Source organism: Stegastes partitus, unplaced genomic scaffold, assembly GCF_000690725.1.
Source record: "Stegastes partitus isolate 25-593 unplaced genomic scaffold, Stegastes_partitus-1.0.2 Scaffold1297, whole genome shotgun sequence".
In the NCBI taxonomy this organism is placed as follows: Eukaryota; Metazoa; Chordata; class Actinopteri; family Pomacentridae; genus Stegastes; species Stegastes partitus.
Window position 1 is genome coordinate 275,989 of NW_007579028.1, and position 17,433 is coordinate 293,421.

General features: G+C 42.1%; 1 protein-coding gene across 1 annotated transcript in view; it reads left to right on the forward strand.

Moving 5' to 3' along the window:
* Positions 1 to 17,433, forward strand: part of pappaa (pregnancy-associated plasma protein A, pappalysin 1a) — an 86,535-nt gene that overhangs the window by 29,509 nt on the left and 39,593 nt on the right. Inside the window, exons 8-10 of the mRNA XM_008298245.1 lie at positions 647 to 775; positions 923 to 1,014; positions 4,078 to 4,274. Coding sequence (XP_008296467.1) covers positions 647 to 775; positions 923 to 1,014; positions 4,078 to 4,274 — 418 coding nt within the window. The remainder of the gene's footprint in view (positions 1 to 646; positions 776 to 922; positions 1,015 to 4,077; positions 4,275 to 17,433) is intronic.

A 17,433-nucleotide genomic window follows, 5' to 3' on the forward strand; every position in this document is an offset into this window, starting at 1 on the left:
ATATGATAAATTCACTTCATTAAAGCACCCTCGCTTGCACTTCAGTTGTTTCCCTGTTTTCTTTCCTTTAGTTTTGTTGCTTTGCCTATGGCTTTGGTTTCTCATTTATAGCTTTGATTTTGTTTTTCCTTTTTTTTTTTTTTGTTTATGGTTTTGATTTTCTCATTTATGTTTCTTTTCCTTTCAGACTTTTTTTTCAGACTTCCTTATCATGGTGACTCAAGAAACCATCATGGCGACTTGCACCGGCAAAGTGAGTAGTTCCCCCAATATTTCTCCTCTCCATTGTGTGTTCATCACGATGGTCCCTTGAATCGCTATGATAAGGAAACAAAACAAAGCTGGACCCAAACTGGGTAATCGCAGCCCTGTCGGCGGGTGACAAGATAGAAATAGAGGTAGATGTGTGGGAGAAGTGTGCACCGAGACAGATGTTTCTATTTGTGTTGGCTACTGGTACAAGACACTAAAAGAACACACACACTTGCCAGCAAACAGAGCAACAGTCCTATTGACCCGTTCTCCTCAGGCCTGGTCTGAGTCTCGTGTATTTACTTTCTTCTTTCTTTGTGTTGGATGTTTCCTCAAGGCTTTACATTGTAATAAAATGTTATACTTACCATAGTTTTTGTCCCTCTCTGTGTAGGGATGTGGTACCACATGTTGTATATACCTACCAGGTTCAAACAATCTCCAGCCGGAGTGAGAGCGAGCCATCTCCGCCTCTGGTGCATGATCTTGGGGCGCCCTACTGTGGGGACGGACGCATCCAGAGGTAACAGACACCCACGCACAAGCATTTAAAAACATATGTAAACGCACGCAGATGTGCAACGGAGCGTTCTCGCTGGAGTTCCTTTAACGTTTCCCAGTGTTTTTGCGTGTGTCCGTGCTTTCTAAGTGCCGCCTCCTGCTGTTTCAGTTCCAAAGGGGAAGAATGTGATGATATGAACTCTGTAAACGGGGATGGCTGTTCCAGTCAATGCAAGAAGGAGTCCTTCTTCAACTGCATTGGTGAGTCACACGGACAAAGGTGTTCTAAAGTGAAGATGTTTGCAGTCGCTGGTTCGTTTCAGTTGGTTTATCTCTTCTGCAACTTTGAACAACATAAAGCAGTTTTCCAGTGCAGGATATGGCGAGTTGTTTTCGGGAAGCGCAAATCTTTGTGTGCGTTCCGATTGCAAGAACTGCCCTGTAGATCTTCTTTCAGGGTTGGAGAAAGACGTAGCTACTCCGGGATAGGTACTTCTGAACAGTCCTGAAAAAACACTGCTGTGTCGGAGCTTGATGCTGATTGGTTAAACTCAACCTTTCTCTGTTAACATCACCAACAAAATCAACGTACAGGCTAACTTAACAAACCCTGCTATTCGTGCACTCGCAGTTTAAGTCACGACCAAAGCTGTTGGATTTTACACTGTAAGGAAAACAAAAAGACCAATTCTGTAAACGTTCGAGCCACTGTGCACCTGTCCCAGGTTCCTGCAGTGGAAACTTTCCAATATTTGACGCAATATTTGACTTCTCAAACCCATCTGCCCAATCAGAGGAAGCATAATTGCTGTAATACATATTAGTAATGATTCTGTTTGATACACAACAAGGCATCACTTGTAGTAACACAATTAATTCAGTCTTTTACTTTAAATGCAGTTCAGTTACTAAATGAAAAAGTTTCGTGTGATGTGTGCGTTTAGTATGTCGACTATTTTGTTAGCATTGACTGACGAGTTTCCAAACATATTTAACTCACCAAAAGTGTCAAGTTAAGACCCGTCCAACTGTTTTTTACTGAAAAGTTTTTTTGCTTTTCTGTACAATGGTATCATGCCTGTTTGGATTTCACTGAAACAGTTTTTTTTTCTAAATAATATTTAGCCAAAAACATCGTTCAGATTTCTCAATGAGACTCACTTGAACTGAGCTGACATCTGGGTGTACATCATCTGGGTGTACTTCAAGTACTCCATGCCTTTCTCCAAGGAATAAAATATCAGGAGGTATCATAATCACTTTGGCCTGTTGCATAAAAAAAAAAAAAAAATCTGGAAATCATTATTTTTAAAAGGGTGAGTGTAATCTTATTTTACATAGCTGAGTGAATGGCATCTCCTACTGTACATTGTTTTATTTTATGAATAGATGAATGGTTTCCTGTCCCGTCTCCCGCTGGCCGACAATCATTTCGCCCCCCCGTTGTGATTGTGTGTGTTTGTGCATGTAAAGTACATGCATGCATGGACACACATGTGTGAGCCAATGTGAAGTGGCCACTTAATCCCTGTCAGATTGCTGGATGACTGCAAAATTGGCTGTGCTGTTTTTCCACCAACTGCAGTGCTCTGGGATGTGTGTAAGTGTGTTTCTGTGAGTGTGTGTGCGTCCGACCGACACTGTCTGACATAGCTGAAGTTTTGCACAGAAATCTGACACTATAATGACGGGACCTTCTGTCCATCTGTCTGTATGTGCGAGAGAGTGCCTGCTTGTCAGTGTGTTGGATGGTGAAAGAGAGAGTTGGATGGAGAATTGACACTAAGTATACAACAGGTCTATGGTGTTACAATCTGGATGAGATTTAATAGGCTATTCACACGATTGAGCCGATTTATATCTGGAACTGATGAAATTCGCAAGTTCTTTTCACATGACCCCACCTGGTGTTACAATCCCAGCGACTGTGTCTCAATAGGGCGCCGAGCCATAATAAACACAGGTGCAGATAAAGCATAAAGCAACATGCAATCTGATGTTCTTAAAGTGTATTCACATTGCTCCCACTATCGCTAAAGTGATGGTTTTCAGGTCAGATGTCACTCTTTTTTTTGTTTTCCCCCACTTTGACACAAATATAGCTTTCATGCTGTGTTGTAAAAACACAAAACAAAACCAAGCAGGCTTGTCCGTCTCTGTACATTTTCTTATCTGTCTCTTTCTATCTTCGTTCATCTCTTCACTCCTTTTCTTCCTCCGACCCTCTTTTTTTTTTGCTCGGGCACACAACACCCCCCCCCTTTTTTTTTTTCTTCCTCCGACCCTCTTTTTTTTTTTGCTCGTGCACTCAATCACCTCCTCACTTTTTTTTTTTTTTTTCAGTGTCTGTTTATTTTGTCCCTGTCCAAATTCAAATGCTGCAGCGAATGCTCTTTCTCGCCTTTTTTTTTTTTTTTTCATCCCTTTGCTCTTCTTCTCTCTTCAGCTCACATTCTGACTATTACTCCTGCACTTTTCACAAGCCACTTTTTGAACTTCCTTCTTCTCTCGGTCTCGCTCCTTCCCTTCTTCCTCGCCTCTGTTCCTGCTGAGTGAGTGGCGGGAGCCTATTCTATATGCCCCCTCAGTAGCCCCTCGTTTTACCATTGCCAGAGCACAGAACTGACTTGAGCTTTTGGCCGTGCTGGGGATGGCTGGAATTTCGAGGAGGAGGCCCCGGCCAACTTGGCACAGAATGCCGCCTTTCCCCCTAACTGGAACCCCACCGGCTGACGCTGCTTTAGCTGAGAGCTGAGACCAATGAGGCCCAGGCTACCTCCCTGCTCTCCGCTCCCCTCTCCTCCAGTCCTTCAGTTCCAGACCTTAACTCCGGGTGGGATGTCTGGAAAAAATACTGCTGTATCTTTCTTTACCCCTTGACTTTGTCTGCCCCCACCGTTCCCCCTCCGCTCTCTGTGTTTGTTTGTCTTGCTCTCGTTTTTTATCACACTCTCACTTTCATTCCTTTTTTTTTTTTTTTTGGTTGTTGTTGTTTCTGTCTTTTTGACCATAACATGCTCTGTCACCTCCATTTATATATCTTGACACATTCAAGAATTTATCCTCCTTCTTTCACTTTTTATCCCTTGTCTTGTCACTTTTCAAAATAATAGAAATAAGATCAGAAATAGTATCTCATTGATAAAACAAATGAAACTCATCTGTACCGCTTCGTACAAATGAGGACATGCCAGATAAGTAAGAATTGGGTAGTGATAGCTATAAGCTGATTCCCTCCAAAATTGGTGTTTTTGAGCCACTTGCACTGTATAGGTAATGGCTTATTTAAACTTGCTGCCTTTTCCGCTCTCCTTTCAACTGCAGAGGAGCCAAGCATGTGCTACTACTACGATGGCGATGGGGTGTGCGAGGACTTTGAACGAGAAACGGGTGTGAGAGACTGTGGCCTCTACACCCCCAATGGCTTCCTGGACCAGTGGGCTTCCACTGTTGAAGTTTCCCATGAAGAAAAGCCCTACTGCTCTGGAGAGGTGGCTGCCGGATATCCTGCCGTTACTAAGGTAAGGCCATGCATGGTTTGTTGTGTTCGCACTGTTGCCGTCATTTAAAAAGAGCAAAAGAGTTTGACGTGACTAAAAAATAAATCTAGTATCTTGCCCAACATCCATCAATCTATTGCACAATCATGTATTCCTATCTTAGCATAAACAGAGTTGTCCTTTTATTTTTTTTGTGTTTTGGGTTCCTTTTTTTCCCCCCCCCCCCCAAAAAGAAGCCTCGGTAGCAAACTGTTTTCCTTTGCTGGTTTGCCAGTTAAGTAAGATCGGGACCTTTAATTAGATCCCTACCAGGGTGGGTGCAGAAGTTTGCTGCTCTCATTTAAATAATGCTTATTGAAGACAACAGAAGAAGCCATTGATTCCACCTAAGCCCGGTGGACGCATCGATTTGTTGCTGTTGCAACACAGAAAGGGGCTGACTGCCCAAAACATTAGGGTGAGACACACCGACATGCACACACAGTCATGTTAAATCGCTCCAGAGGACATTACATTGACTTAGATTAATTTCCTAGAAACTTAGCTTAGCCTAACCCAAACCCTTACCTGAACCTCGTCTTGCTCTTAACCTGAAACCAAAATGAAATGATTAACGCCGTTTGTCTCTGGGTCTGCACAGTGTGGCTGTGGATGCAGATTTATGTTCCCACAACACGAGTAATACAAGTCCATGCACACACACACATACAGGCACACAAAGCAGGACACATAGAAGTGCATTAGCCTCAATCCTATTTAATCCCCTCTCCCTAATATGGATGGTGAAAGCTAAGACATGTTGTTGACGTATACTATCTCTTTTAAAACCCTATTTATTATTTCAATTCATTTTCCCTCGCTGGCTTTCAAGGTATTCTTTGCTCCGACCAAATGTTAAAGCAAACATCCTGCAGTGTCTCGCATTAGTTTGTTTGACTACATTTTATGCTTTTATGAATGAATAAAGTAAAGTAAAGGCTTTGTGTAGACTTTACACCTCTACACGGACAATGCTCTCTCTCCCGAGGTACGTGTGCGATGCGGGAAGTGTGTGTTGTCGGTAGAGCTTGTTCCCACTGCTGATGATGCATTTTACAAGGCCATCGAACTAGTTATTCCTGAGCAGCTGTGGTCAGGTGCCCTGTTCACACAAAAAGTAGCAAATTAACCATTTAATGCATTTGATATTTATACGGTTTCGCTTCTGTTTGAGCGGCGAAAAGAAGGGAAAAGTGTTCCAACTAAACAACACTGCAGATGTTTTATTTTTCTGAGTGGAATGAGACACCAGTGGAACACATTCACATAACCATAAAGAAAGGATTTCTGCTGTGAAGGACACATTGCTCATACAAAAAGCTCTTTTATTGTGGAGAACACACTGTTCCCTAAGGGTCATATGTGATGAGATCACCTCATTACAAGGCCACTGAAACACAAGTGCCTATGGACGTGTGGAAAATATGCAAACACAGGTTAGCAAAACACAACGGTCTTGTCGCTATCTCGCCCTGCCTGTCCGCCTCCCCCCTACATTCTCGCACACTCAGTCATCTATCCAGTAAATTGTGAGTAGAAACACTTGTAAGCACACTGTTGCTTCAAAAAAAAAAATGTCCTGAGAGCCCATTTCTCACACCAACATCCGTGCACATTGATGTAATCACTGACTTTTATTTTCCCACTCCAGTAACATGTGCTTCAGCCACATCAGTACCATCTCTTCAACTCCAAATTAACTTTGATTATACTGTATCCTTGCAGTTTTCGGCATATAGACACACACGCACGCACAAATTCTGCATCTGCGTTCGCACACAAACCAACACGGGATCGTGCGCTGCTTCTCGCTCATGAGACTTGCTCGGAAAAACTAAGATAACTCAGTTGAAACCCTGTTCCAAGCTATTCTCCTAAGCAGTTGTGCAATTGCATGCATGTGGCTATGGCGACTCTCCTGGAAGCTCATGCCACAGTCAAAGCATGTAAGGACTAGTTGTTGAGATGAAGACCAGGCAGTAGGTTTGTCTTTGTTCAAGAATCCAGTTTAAATTTGACCACTTTGGGACAACATGTAAAACACCAAAGTGGCTGATCAGTAGCAAAACAGCGCTTGCATATTTTTGAAGGAACTTTCGGTGGCGTCCAGGCATTTCGTATTTAAACTGCTGCTTTCACTGACAATTGCCCTTGATGCCAACCAGGAATCTGCCACAGAGTGCCCAATTAAAGGTCATTCTTCAGGCATCTGGATCTTATTCCCTATCAAGAGTTCTTTGCTTTTGTTTTCTCAGTTCATGGTGTTTGAAATTTTCCTGGGTGACTGAATATTTGTTGATGAAAAGGGATGTGGAAGATCTAAAGGCATTCGCTGTGATAACAACCATGAAATCCAAAGTGGTCTCTAAGTAGCAGACTCGCTTGTGATGCTATACTGTTGATCTACAGCCGTTGTTGAGAGCTTAATCTACTTTTTTCTGCAAAATGTCTGCCTGTGCTGAAACAGTCTCACATATTGCAGTGACAGGAAGCTTAAAAGCCGTTGGGGTTGTTGTGCCAATTGCTTGGCAAAACAACGGTCATCAATATTAAAATTATGAGGTCTGAGAAACGATGACTGCTGCTGAGGTGCAAAGCATACTTTCTGTACTCAAGGGAGACAAAACTGAATGCATTGCCGCATGTGAACTTTACATTTTACTTGAAAAATGGTTTTGAACTCGACTCACGAGGTCATCTTGTATCTGGTACACACATGTACAAATTATTGGTACCCTTAACCTTAAAAAAAGGGAGGAAAAAGAAGACACGCTGTTCTCTAAAACAACTTGAAGCTAACAGAAGTTTTTGGCATCTACTGTTCCGTCTGTGAAGATTCTCAGTCATCTAGGTCATGGTTATTCTCGTAGATTAATCGTAGCAACTGGACTTGGTTGAGTTCCTTGAAGACGTGGATGAGAGGTGAAACGTCTTCAAGGAACTCAAGCAAGTACGATTAATCTACGAGAACATCCACTGTTCTCTATATTTAATGGAACAGACTAACTGCTTTTAGATTTTGTTGTAGATTAATTTCAATAAAAGAGCAAATGGAAATGGCATTGACAGAAATAATGGCACCCTTTATCTAATATTTTCTTTCGCTATATTTGCAATCGCTGCAAATGAGCACTTTTGTAGCTCTTAATGAGATTTCAGCACTTCTTAGGAGGTAGTTTGGCTTCACTCGTCCTATGTTCAATAGATTAAGATCAGGACTCATAGCGGACCACTTTAGAAAGGTCAATTTTTTTTGTTTCTTTTCAACTGTTCTTGGGTGCTTTCAGATAATTATTTGGGTGATTATCCAGTCGGAGAAGCCACGACCTGTGATAATCCCTTGATTTAGTCGTGCCCTGCACAGGTTAACGGCACCCTGTGGCCGACACAGGAAAGCAACAGCATAACACGACTGAGCCTCTTTCATGTTTCACAGTGGGGACGCTGCTCTTAAGTTTTTTCTCTTCTGTGAACATATTGCTAATGAGAGAAACCATAACGCTCTAATTTTGTTTAATTTGCCTGAAGAAAACTTTCCAATGCACATTATGACCTGTCAATACGCATTTAAGGAAGTTTGTTTTTTTAATGTTCGTCTTTATTACCTGAGATCTTCCGGGGTTTTTTTTTTAATGACGTATGTTGTCCCATGATCTTGGAGGTCAACTTGTACCTGCTTTGAAGTTTCCCTTGGTTCTTTTTGTGCCATTTGAAGTATCCTTCTGTTCAGGCCATTTTCCTCTTGCAGTTACATCCAGGGAGTTTGGCTACGTTCCCGTGGATCCCAAACGTCTTAATATTATTAGCAACTGTGGTTAAACGAACACTAAGCCACCCAGAGAAGGTCTTGTAGCCTTTACCTTTTTCTTATTCTGTGTGGAAGAACTTGCAGTGACTTCTATTTCCTTATGCGTGAGGTTACTGAGGTATTAATGGGGCCTGCAGCGACATAATATCTCTTCTCAAGAAACAACTGTTGAGAGCATTGAGTGACCGTGCATAAATATGCTTCAGTGACCCTGCCAGTACCTAAGTTTCAATATGGTTACAACACACTTATTGTCTATTCACTCAGTCTTTTTATACTAAATTTAAGTGAGGTTACAAGGATCACGATAATAAAAGAGTACAGCAAGATTCCTGTGCCTGACTGGATCAACAATAAGAGAGGCAGCAGTCATTTGTTGTTGAGGACTTGGCACACAGGGTAACATTTTGATCTCAGTCAACCGCACTCCAGAGACAATGTCATTACCACGACACAAAGCCAAAATAACAGTAAAGTTCTCTGCTGGAGTTAGTGTCTGGTTAACCGCTAGCATTCATCCCACAATATGTACCATTACTGCCTTTTCGAGTGCTTGTTTGTGTTCTGGTGTCTGTGTTAATGTGTGAGGGGGACGAAAAAAGAGAAAGAGAAAACTGGGGCCTAGAAAGAGGTTGAAAACAATCATTCGGTGTCTTAGAGAGATGTTGGGCATCAACAAGACACCTGAACAGCTTCGGTGCTCCTCGTTCTCTCCAGCACTGCATTCCTAAAAAATGTGCTTTGACCCAACCAAGGATTTTTTTCTCTATACCCCTACCATGTCATTTTGTGCACAACCCGAACAAAACCTTACCCACAGCAGTGACAGTGTTAGCCAGTGTTAGACAACTGGTATTTTTGACATGCCAAAGATGTCATCCTGCTGCAAACGTCAAAATATATAACTAAAAAATGAGGGGTAAACAACTCAACTAGTGCGATGCCATTGTGCACTTGAAAACTGCCTTAGTTTAGTTTTATCAGAAATCCACAGTATGTTGTTCTGCTATGTCTACTTCATCTTTAGTAATTTGCAAGGGTACTTCGGAAAGATCTTCATCAGAGCATGTCACAGAAGAAGATCATTCTTGCCTTATTTCTCAACATAGTCTCCTTTAACTCCAATGCCTTCAGTCCACCAGTGTTCGAGCTTGCAGAAGAAGGTCACATCTTGAGCCTCCAGATTCTCTTCAGTAACATGGATGACTTCATAACTCACTGTCCCAAAACACTAAAGCCATCACCTTGCCGACAGATGCCACTTGTTTAAACCATTAGGGAGGCAAGAATTGGTGTGTTTCCATTGTTTACTTTGATTCTTTGATTCAGGATCAAAGTGGTGAACCAATGTCTTATCTTGGGTCACCTGAGGAATTTGACTGGATCAGCTCGAAAATGAGCCAAAAGTGTCACAACTTCTGATTTGGTGTCAATGTTTGAGTTTTTGTGGATACTGATGTAAGGCCTTGTAGTATACTGTTATGCCTTAGAGATACAGTGAGAAGCTTGGACATCCGGAGGGCGCTCGTAGCAGAGTTGCTGCATTGAAAGGAGACAGTTGAGGTAGTTTGAACATCTGATTCGGATGCCTCCTCTGAGGCTTCCTTCTGATGTTTTCCAACCATGTCCACCTGGGAGGAGACCACGGGGTAGATTGTATGTCTCATCTGGCCAGGGAACACCTTGGGATCTCCTCAGAAGAACTGGAAAGTGTTGCCACGAAGACGGACATCTGCAATGACCTGCTTTGTCTGCTGCCTCTGTGGAACAACATGGATGGATGGATAGTATATAGTAGTGTCCCACAATAGAAGTTATGCCCTTTGTTCCTGGGTGACGCCGAGATCTTTTTGAAGTACCATCGTAATTTAGTCATCTTTCAACATTTGCAGTTCACAGCTCTTTGACAGAGTTCAGCTAGAGATGAGCCTCCCTGATACAGGACAATGCTACAGCGTTGCCCTCCTTCTGTGCGTTCTGGATTACTTTTTGTTCTGAATGAATGTGTTGAGTCATAGAATGAGCGGATAGCACATCATTTCCTTCTGATCTAGTAAACAACTCCTGTATTGGCTTTGTGTATCTGTTTTGTTGATGTCTAAAGACAGTGTGGATTCCATGAGTGTGTATGTACGTCTGAGAGCGAGCGAGCAAGGCGGGCAGTATTGATAGGGATCTTTACGGATGCAAGAAAGCAACAACAGCACAAGAAGGCACTTGAGGAGCAAGAGAGATCATGTACATGCACGAAATCTCAAGTACTATGTACTTGTGTGTGTGAAAGAGAGGAAGAGAGTGTGTGTAAAGAGTATATAAAGATACATGTTTCTACCGCAAAACAGACGTAACATAGATCCAAGAGAGTATTGAAACACATCCATTTTAATACCATGGTGAATGCTTATCTCAGTATGCGGCATTTTTGCATGAGATCTACATTTTGTTCCCAAACTTTAGAATTTTTACACACCAGAGCCAAGGAGAAGGATGGGTGACTGCTCCCATATTTAAACTGCTGCTGAGGGAGGGTTCAGCAACATAAGAATAAATGGCGCATAGAGCCATAAATACATACTGCCAGTTTGTACACAATAGCTTAGTAGCCTGCTGTCTGCCTTACAGAATGTAAATGTGTGCTCGATCTTTGTAAGACTGACACACATTAGTTTTTGGGTCATAAAGTGCGAATCCCAGCACTATTATGTGGAGTTATGTACCGTTGTAGAAACTGACCCAGTAGTTTTATTGTTTTGGGCTTCATTGACACAGAAAAGGTGGTTACATTACCAGAAAACAATAAAAAATAGGGGTAAAAATAACATGCAGATCGGGTAAATGGAGGAGGATCCCCAGATTGATTAACAAAAATGTATACAACCACAGCAGTGAAATGGTGTAAAATGAAAATACGAGCAAAGATAATGGCCTAACTTATATATAAAAGAATGTAAGGAAACAGAAACACAGGAGTTAAAGGTTGTAACATGAGGTAAATCAATTTGGAAATTGTTCGATTGACAGCTTTTTTGCATTCAAAAGAAAATATATCATAAAAGCAGAAAATATCCTGTCTTTTTGGCCGTTCCCACAAGTTTACATGTCTGCAAATGAGTACTTTGATTTAATCAAAAATACCAAAGGGACACCAGAGAATGTCTTAGGTAAAATTAAAGCAGGCATGTATGTTTTTTTAAATTTTCCATCACATAAATATAAAGTCATAATGTAGGATGTTCACATTAAACGTAGCCAAAGTTTCCACTAATGAGGTCAATGTATGTAAAAGTAATCTCCGTGATCGAATAAACTCAGACTTCAGACTGCCCCGAACATGCATTCCAACGTTTTTGCTCTGCTTTTGCTACAAGATGAGGTCATTCATCGGCTCCAGGCACAGCGCACCAACAAAGTCAAACTACAGTCTTATTGGTAAATGTATGTACAGATTCTTGCCAAACGTTGTATTTGAGTAGTGCTATAGACATTTATTGTACTCCACTATGAAAATAACCAATGTTGCAAGGAGATATTATGCAGTTGTTTGGCAACCGCAGTACAGCGTTTTACTGGCTGCGTTATCTTTAGTGTCAGTAGACATTTTCCACTTCAATCTGCTTTTTAGTACATTTCCTAAACATAAAAATCTGTATAAGGCTTGTGATTGGACTAAATCCACTGTTACCAAGTAGGATTAACGTTTGCTTTCAGAATTTCGTCATTGGCAAAATTTGGTGGTGCTCACGAGTAAAGGCTTCCATAAAGCCTACCAATCAGAAGAAAGCAGCAAGGGGGAGGGACTTAAAGACTGTGGCACCAATGTTGCCTGTTTTTTTATGCAATGGCCTGAAATGTGAGTCACACAAAGCTTCCCTCGTCCCGGAAAAAAATATATTGAACTTGAAATGCACCTAATAATTAGAAAAACTGCCAATCTAACATTTCTGCTTGAGTTTAATTGTTGTTTTCAATTTCTTAACATCTCTGCTCCCTCATTCAGTGGAAGAACTATTACAGGTTATTGTTGAAGACCTCAAATATGGGGCTACCTGTGAAAACAATAAGGTGACTTCAGCTCATTTAAATGATTCTCCTTTCTTTCCTGATCAAGCTCACACACACACACACACTCACACACAGGTATGCAGCCAGACAAAGACAAACGGGCAAACACACACACACTCATAGTGCCGACTCCATACAGGATTATAGGGCAGGTCCATAGGGGACTGAAATGTACTACTGCTGTCTTTGTGGAGCAGAACATAATGTTCCCCCACTACCACACCGTGGAATATGGTGAGCCAGCTCAACTTGCTCTAGGGGAATTGGAGTGGAGAACTGGCCCTAGCAACTAACCTTTGTGTGTGTGCGTGTGTGTGTGTGTGCCCATGTGTGTATCCATGTACGTGCGCCGCCTCGTTGCCTTCTCATACATGTGTGTAGATGAGTTTGTGTTGGTGGGGAGTGTGCATGTGCATTCAAACTTTAAGATCAAACAGCAAGCCAGGTGATTTCTCCAGAGAGGGCTGCTGCCCGGGCAATCTCTGATGCAACCCCTGGGCACCCCTGGAGAACACTAACCTTAATTATACATAAGCAACAGAAGGGATAACATTTTAGTCCTCTCATGCTGCAAGAAATTGCCTATATATAAAGTTCACCCATCTTGAGATGTAAAACAAACATATGTGCATGAGGTCTGAATTAAATCACCCCTACCGTATTCACCTTGAGGTAAATAATGCTTCAGAGGCAAGAGGGGAGAGGGAGGAGAAGAGAAGGCACTGTAAAAGAAATTATTCTGGCTAGTAAAACAAGGAAACAATAACTGGCCCAGTTCTGTCCCGGGTCCCAAAAACAGCAGGCAGCGCGTGTTTGTGTACTTAAGTGGAGGATACATGCATACTGTACAGGCTACTGCAGAGCATACATGCATGTTTACACACACTTTCCTTTATATATACATGCAAACAAATACGCAGGCAAAATTGCACGTACTGTTACACAAACACACACACACACGCACGCACGCATACGCAAAAAAACGAAAGCTCGTACAGTAGCCGAGCTGTTGCTTTTCAGCAGCGCAGGAAGGCCAGCTCCTCTGGCTGCGTCTCTCTCACCAACATTCCCTGCAAACCGCACGGTCCTCGTCAGGCACCGTGCCAGTGACATAAGCGTGTGGTAACATTAAAAAGAAACCTCTGGGATGGCGTTTCTTTTTCTCTTTTACTTTTCCCGTTTCAGTTATTATTGTGGTTCTGCCATGTGGAAACCTCATTGAAGCTGGTGTATTTTTTCATGGCACTGATGACCCCCCCCACCCCACCACCACCACCACCATCACCCCTCCTCCTTCTCCCCATAACATTTTCAAGCCGTTAATATGCAGGGTTTTGGCACTGTTTTATTGAGCATAGGGGGCCACTGACTGAGGGACATTTATATTCTCCGCAGACCCATCTGTTTTCAACTTGCTGGCGTTGTACGCTCACCAATCCCTATACATTAGTTTGCGGTCTGTGTTCCTTACCACCCAGTCACTACTCATGTCTGTTCTGATGAGACCGGGATAGGCAAACTGCATAATTGCACCCACTCACTAACTTTTACAGCCCCACTCTCAGTAGGCCGTGGAAGTCGCCCATCATTAGCCTCGGACCAATGAGACGGTGAGCTTCGGTAGGTATGGGTGGGTCTGGGTGACAGGACATTACCTCACGCACCAGGCGCTCACCAGCATTCCAGTAAACCATGGGATGGTGCTTGGAAACTCATACTAGTTTTTCTCTGTTTCTCTTTCTTCCTCGCCACAAATGCCTCACAGATGCTCACTCCTGCTTCCCATGCTCAGGCTTTCAGATTTGTATATGTGCCTTTAACAAAAAGAGAAAAAAAAGGAAATATTTGAAGGGAAATTGGACATATTTTAGGAGGTGCTGTGACAGGTTAAAAACTCTAAAATCCAAAAATTGTGTTCTTAATTTGCACGTGTCTAAAATCTCCACAAAATCCAGGGAAAAACACAAACTAGGTCACTGCCTGACTTTGCAGAGTTGTACGACAGACTCTGAAGCAAACAAGCAGCGAGGTACTCGGCAGGTATCGGTGTTTACATTGATGACGCCGGGTGACTCAAAATGAATGGAGTGTAGCTGTTGTGGGGATTGCGATGACTGCTGGAGTTAAAGTCAACAGAAACAAACAGCCCAAAATACCCTTATGAGCCAATTCACTAATGACATCTACGTGTTTTTTTTTTTTTTTTTTGCATCCTTTCACATGATACATGGTATGCGAGACATTATGTTGTCATGACGGCGCCTTCTTGTCTGTCTGTGTGTGGATGTGATACGTTCTCATGATCACCACGTGAGAACTCAGCTGTTTATAACCGCAGCTTCGTACTTGCATAAGAATCGTGCCTAATACCTAGAGATGAAACTGCTGCAGCTCATTTATCCTGCAAGAGACGAGTGTAATGAGCATGTACATTTGAAAAAAGGGCAGTCATTGGTCATTAAAGGAATGATTTCTTTGTTTTGTTCAATGCAAAGCAAAAGGAAGTCAGTGAAACTCTGAGGTGATCTAAGATCTCACTCAAGCTCCTGGGCCATTCTCAAATTTTTCGAAAAAATATACAGAGAACCTCTGCAGGGCCTCCTAACTGTCTTACATAAGTTTTGCAAGAACATATGGCCCATGTTTGTGGCTGTGTCAGTGAGGTTTATTGATTTGCATCCAAGATAGGACATTTTAAACATCTAGAAGCTTCAACATCCGAGCCAAGGTGGATGCAGCATGTGTACAGCATGTGCATGTGTGAGTCGGTGTACATGTTTGGACACGGCTAAGTGTTATGTGCAGGCATCCTTACATAGAGGTGATCTAACTTCATCCTGGCACCAAAGGGAGTGGAGAGAAAGGCTGTTGTTGAGTTACATTATGCTATTAAAGCCATTATTATTTTCATTACTCTGCCTTCGCTAACAGCTCCCCTCCTTTCTTTTCAAGTTTATGTTTTGGTGTTGCGCTCTCAGTGAGTGTTTTTACAGTACAGACATAATTTTCGGGGTAATGAGTCTGACAGTTGCACTCTCTCTTTCTTTTTTTCACCTTTATCTCCCTTCGTTTCCTCTTGGCTCAACACACTTAGCTCTCCTTTTATCTGAAGTGGTGATTTACAAACACCAGTTTGTGTCTACAGACCTGGGGTTGGCTGTTGTCTGCCAGTCTGACTAGCCAGCTGGTAAATATTAAGACCATGTGTGTAACTCTGTGTGTGTGTGTGTGTGTGTGTTTGTGTGTGTGTATTTTGGAGTTAAGGAGTTGAACTCATCTCCTGTGTTGCTGCGACTGTTTTCCAAGGAAGGCGAGAATTTGTACGGTTCCAAATAGAAGTCTCAGCAGACTTTAGTACCTGGAATAGCAACCCCCCCTATTTATGTACAATAAATTGCAATAGTAAATCTGTTTTGAAGAAAGTTCCAACTGGATTACATTTTCCAGTAAGGTAATAAGGAAATGCTGTAAGTTAACATGTGTGGCAAGTCGGAAAAATGCTTACATTGGACGTATGAATGAAATGCTACCTGGTATTTGTTTTCTAGCTTGATGTGCATGAATTTGTCCATCAGTCTATCAATTCCTCAGGAACACCTTGAAGGAATTTCTTAAAATTTGGCACAAGCATTAATTTGGAGTCAAGCATGAACTGATTAGATTGTGGTTCTTAGAGGTGAAAGGTCAAGGTTACTGTCTGTCCCATTCTTGTCAATGCAATTAATCAGGAATGCCTGGAAGGAATATTAAAACCCCCGTCGTACAGCCGCAAGGTGGTAATTCTAGTCCGAGGTTATGTTTTAGGCACCGCATGGCAGCGCTTGGTTAGGTTTAGGGAAAAATTTGTGGTCTCAGTTGATACAGAAAAAGTCCACACTTGACTTAAGACACAACATGTTTAACATTTAACTGAAACCACAGTCCTTCTCTAACCTTAACTGAACTGCCTTTGTTGCCTAAACCTCAGACGGGGGTCCGGGTGTGAACCCGCGGCCTTGCTCTGGTGTCACAGTCATGTGGTTTGCACACCCACCGCCCTGACCACCTCCCAGCGCCTCGGATGTTGTTCATAAATGGAGTGCTTCATTCGTTAAAGAAAGAACAAAACTGAAAAAGCCCCGTAACACAAAGTTAAAGTTGTCTGTGAAGATAATCCAACCAGAGATTGTGCTCCAACATAAGTGGGAACACTTTAAGGAGACAGAGCTGGGAGTAGGAGACTGTTACATCTTTGTCATGAATCAAAACAAGGCGAGGATGCTTAGGTAGGAGAGGTTTTTCCAACTAATTCTCTTTGTTTGGTCATTTTCATAAGTGGGCATCCCATTTGCCTCTTTGTGCTGCAGTAATGATTTCCACTTAGAAGCAAATTCCTTAAAAAAAAAATAGAATAAATAAAAAAGAAAAAAAATTTCCACATTATCAGCTTTACATCAGATTTTTTTGTCACTTGCAGCAGTCTGAATCATCAATCTTTACCCCACAAACACGAGAGTAGGACCGTGTTCTCCTTTTACTTTTCCAAACTGATAAACCTCATGATACATTCTTTTGACTTGTCTTTTGTCAACAGTTCCTGCTGCGATGTCGTAGTTGTAATCAAGCGATCCATTTGAAGGTCTGCTAGCAGGAGGTGTATTTTATAGGCACAACAGATTGAAGGAAGGCAAACAAGAACAAGTCCTAGTTTGGATGCGTATGTGCTGTTTCCTTGCTTCACTTTTGAATGAGTGATGATTTAATGTGCGCATTTTATCTGCGAGGGTTTTTTGTGTCTGAGCGTTGTTTATGGCCCGTGCTTGGCCTCTCTGTTGGCGGTGTCGATAAAGTGATGCAATGCTGTTGAAATTCATGCATATGGCAGATACAGTATCAATTAGCATGATTATGTTGGTGTGGGACATGCAAACTTTTGTGTTGTCTTTCTTGTCACTGTAAATCTTTGGTTCCGCTGAAGTAAATATCACATGTGACACGAACACCATTTGCATTTTTCCTCCAAATGCTATTCAGTGATTTCATATGCCTAATATTAGGAGTGCGCTGATTAATCACGGCTTGCAGTGTGCCTGTTTTTTATTTTTGCCTTATTAGACACAGCAGTCGTATTAGCCATAAAACGTATTTTTTATAATCTTACTTCTTTTTAAGACATAAAAATCGGATGAGAGAGAACACAGCAAGAGAACCGAACTTGTCAATAAAAGTTATGTACGCCATAGGTGAGTAAGCGTTCACTGTGCAGGTGTCGGTGGAACAGCACTAATGACT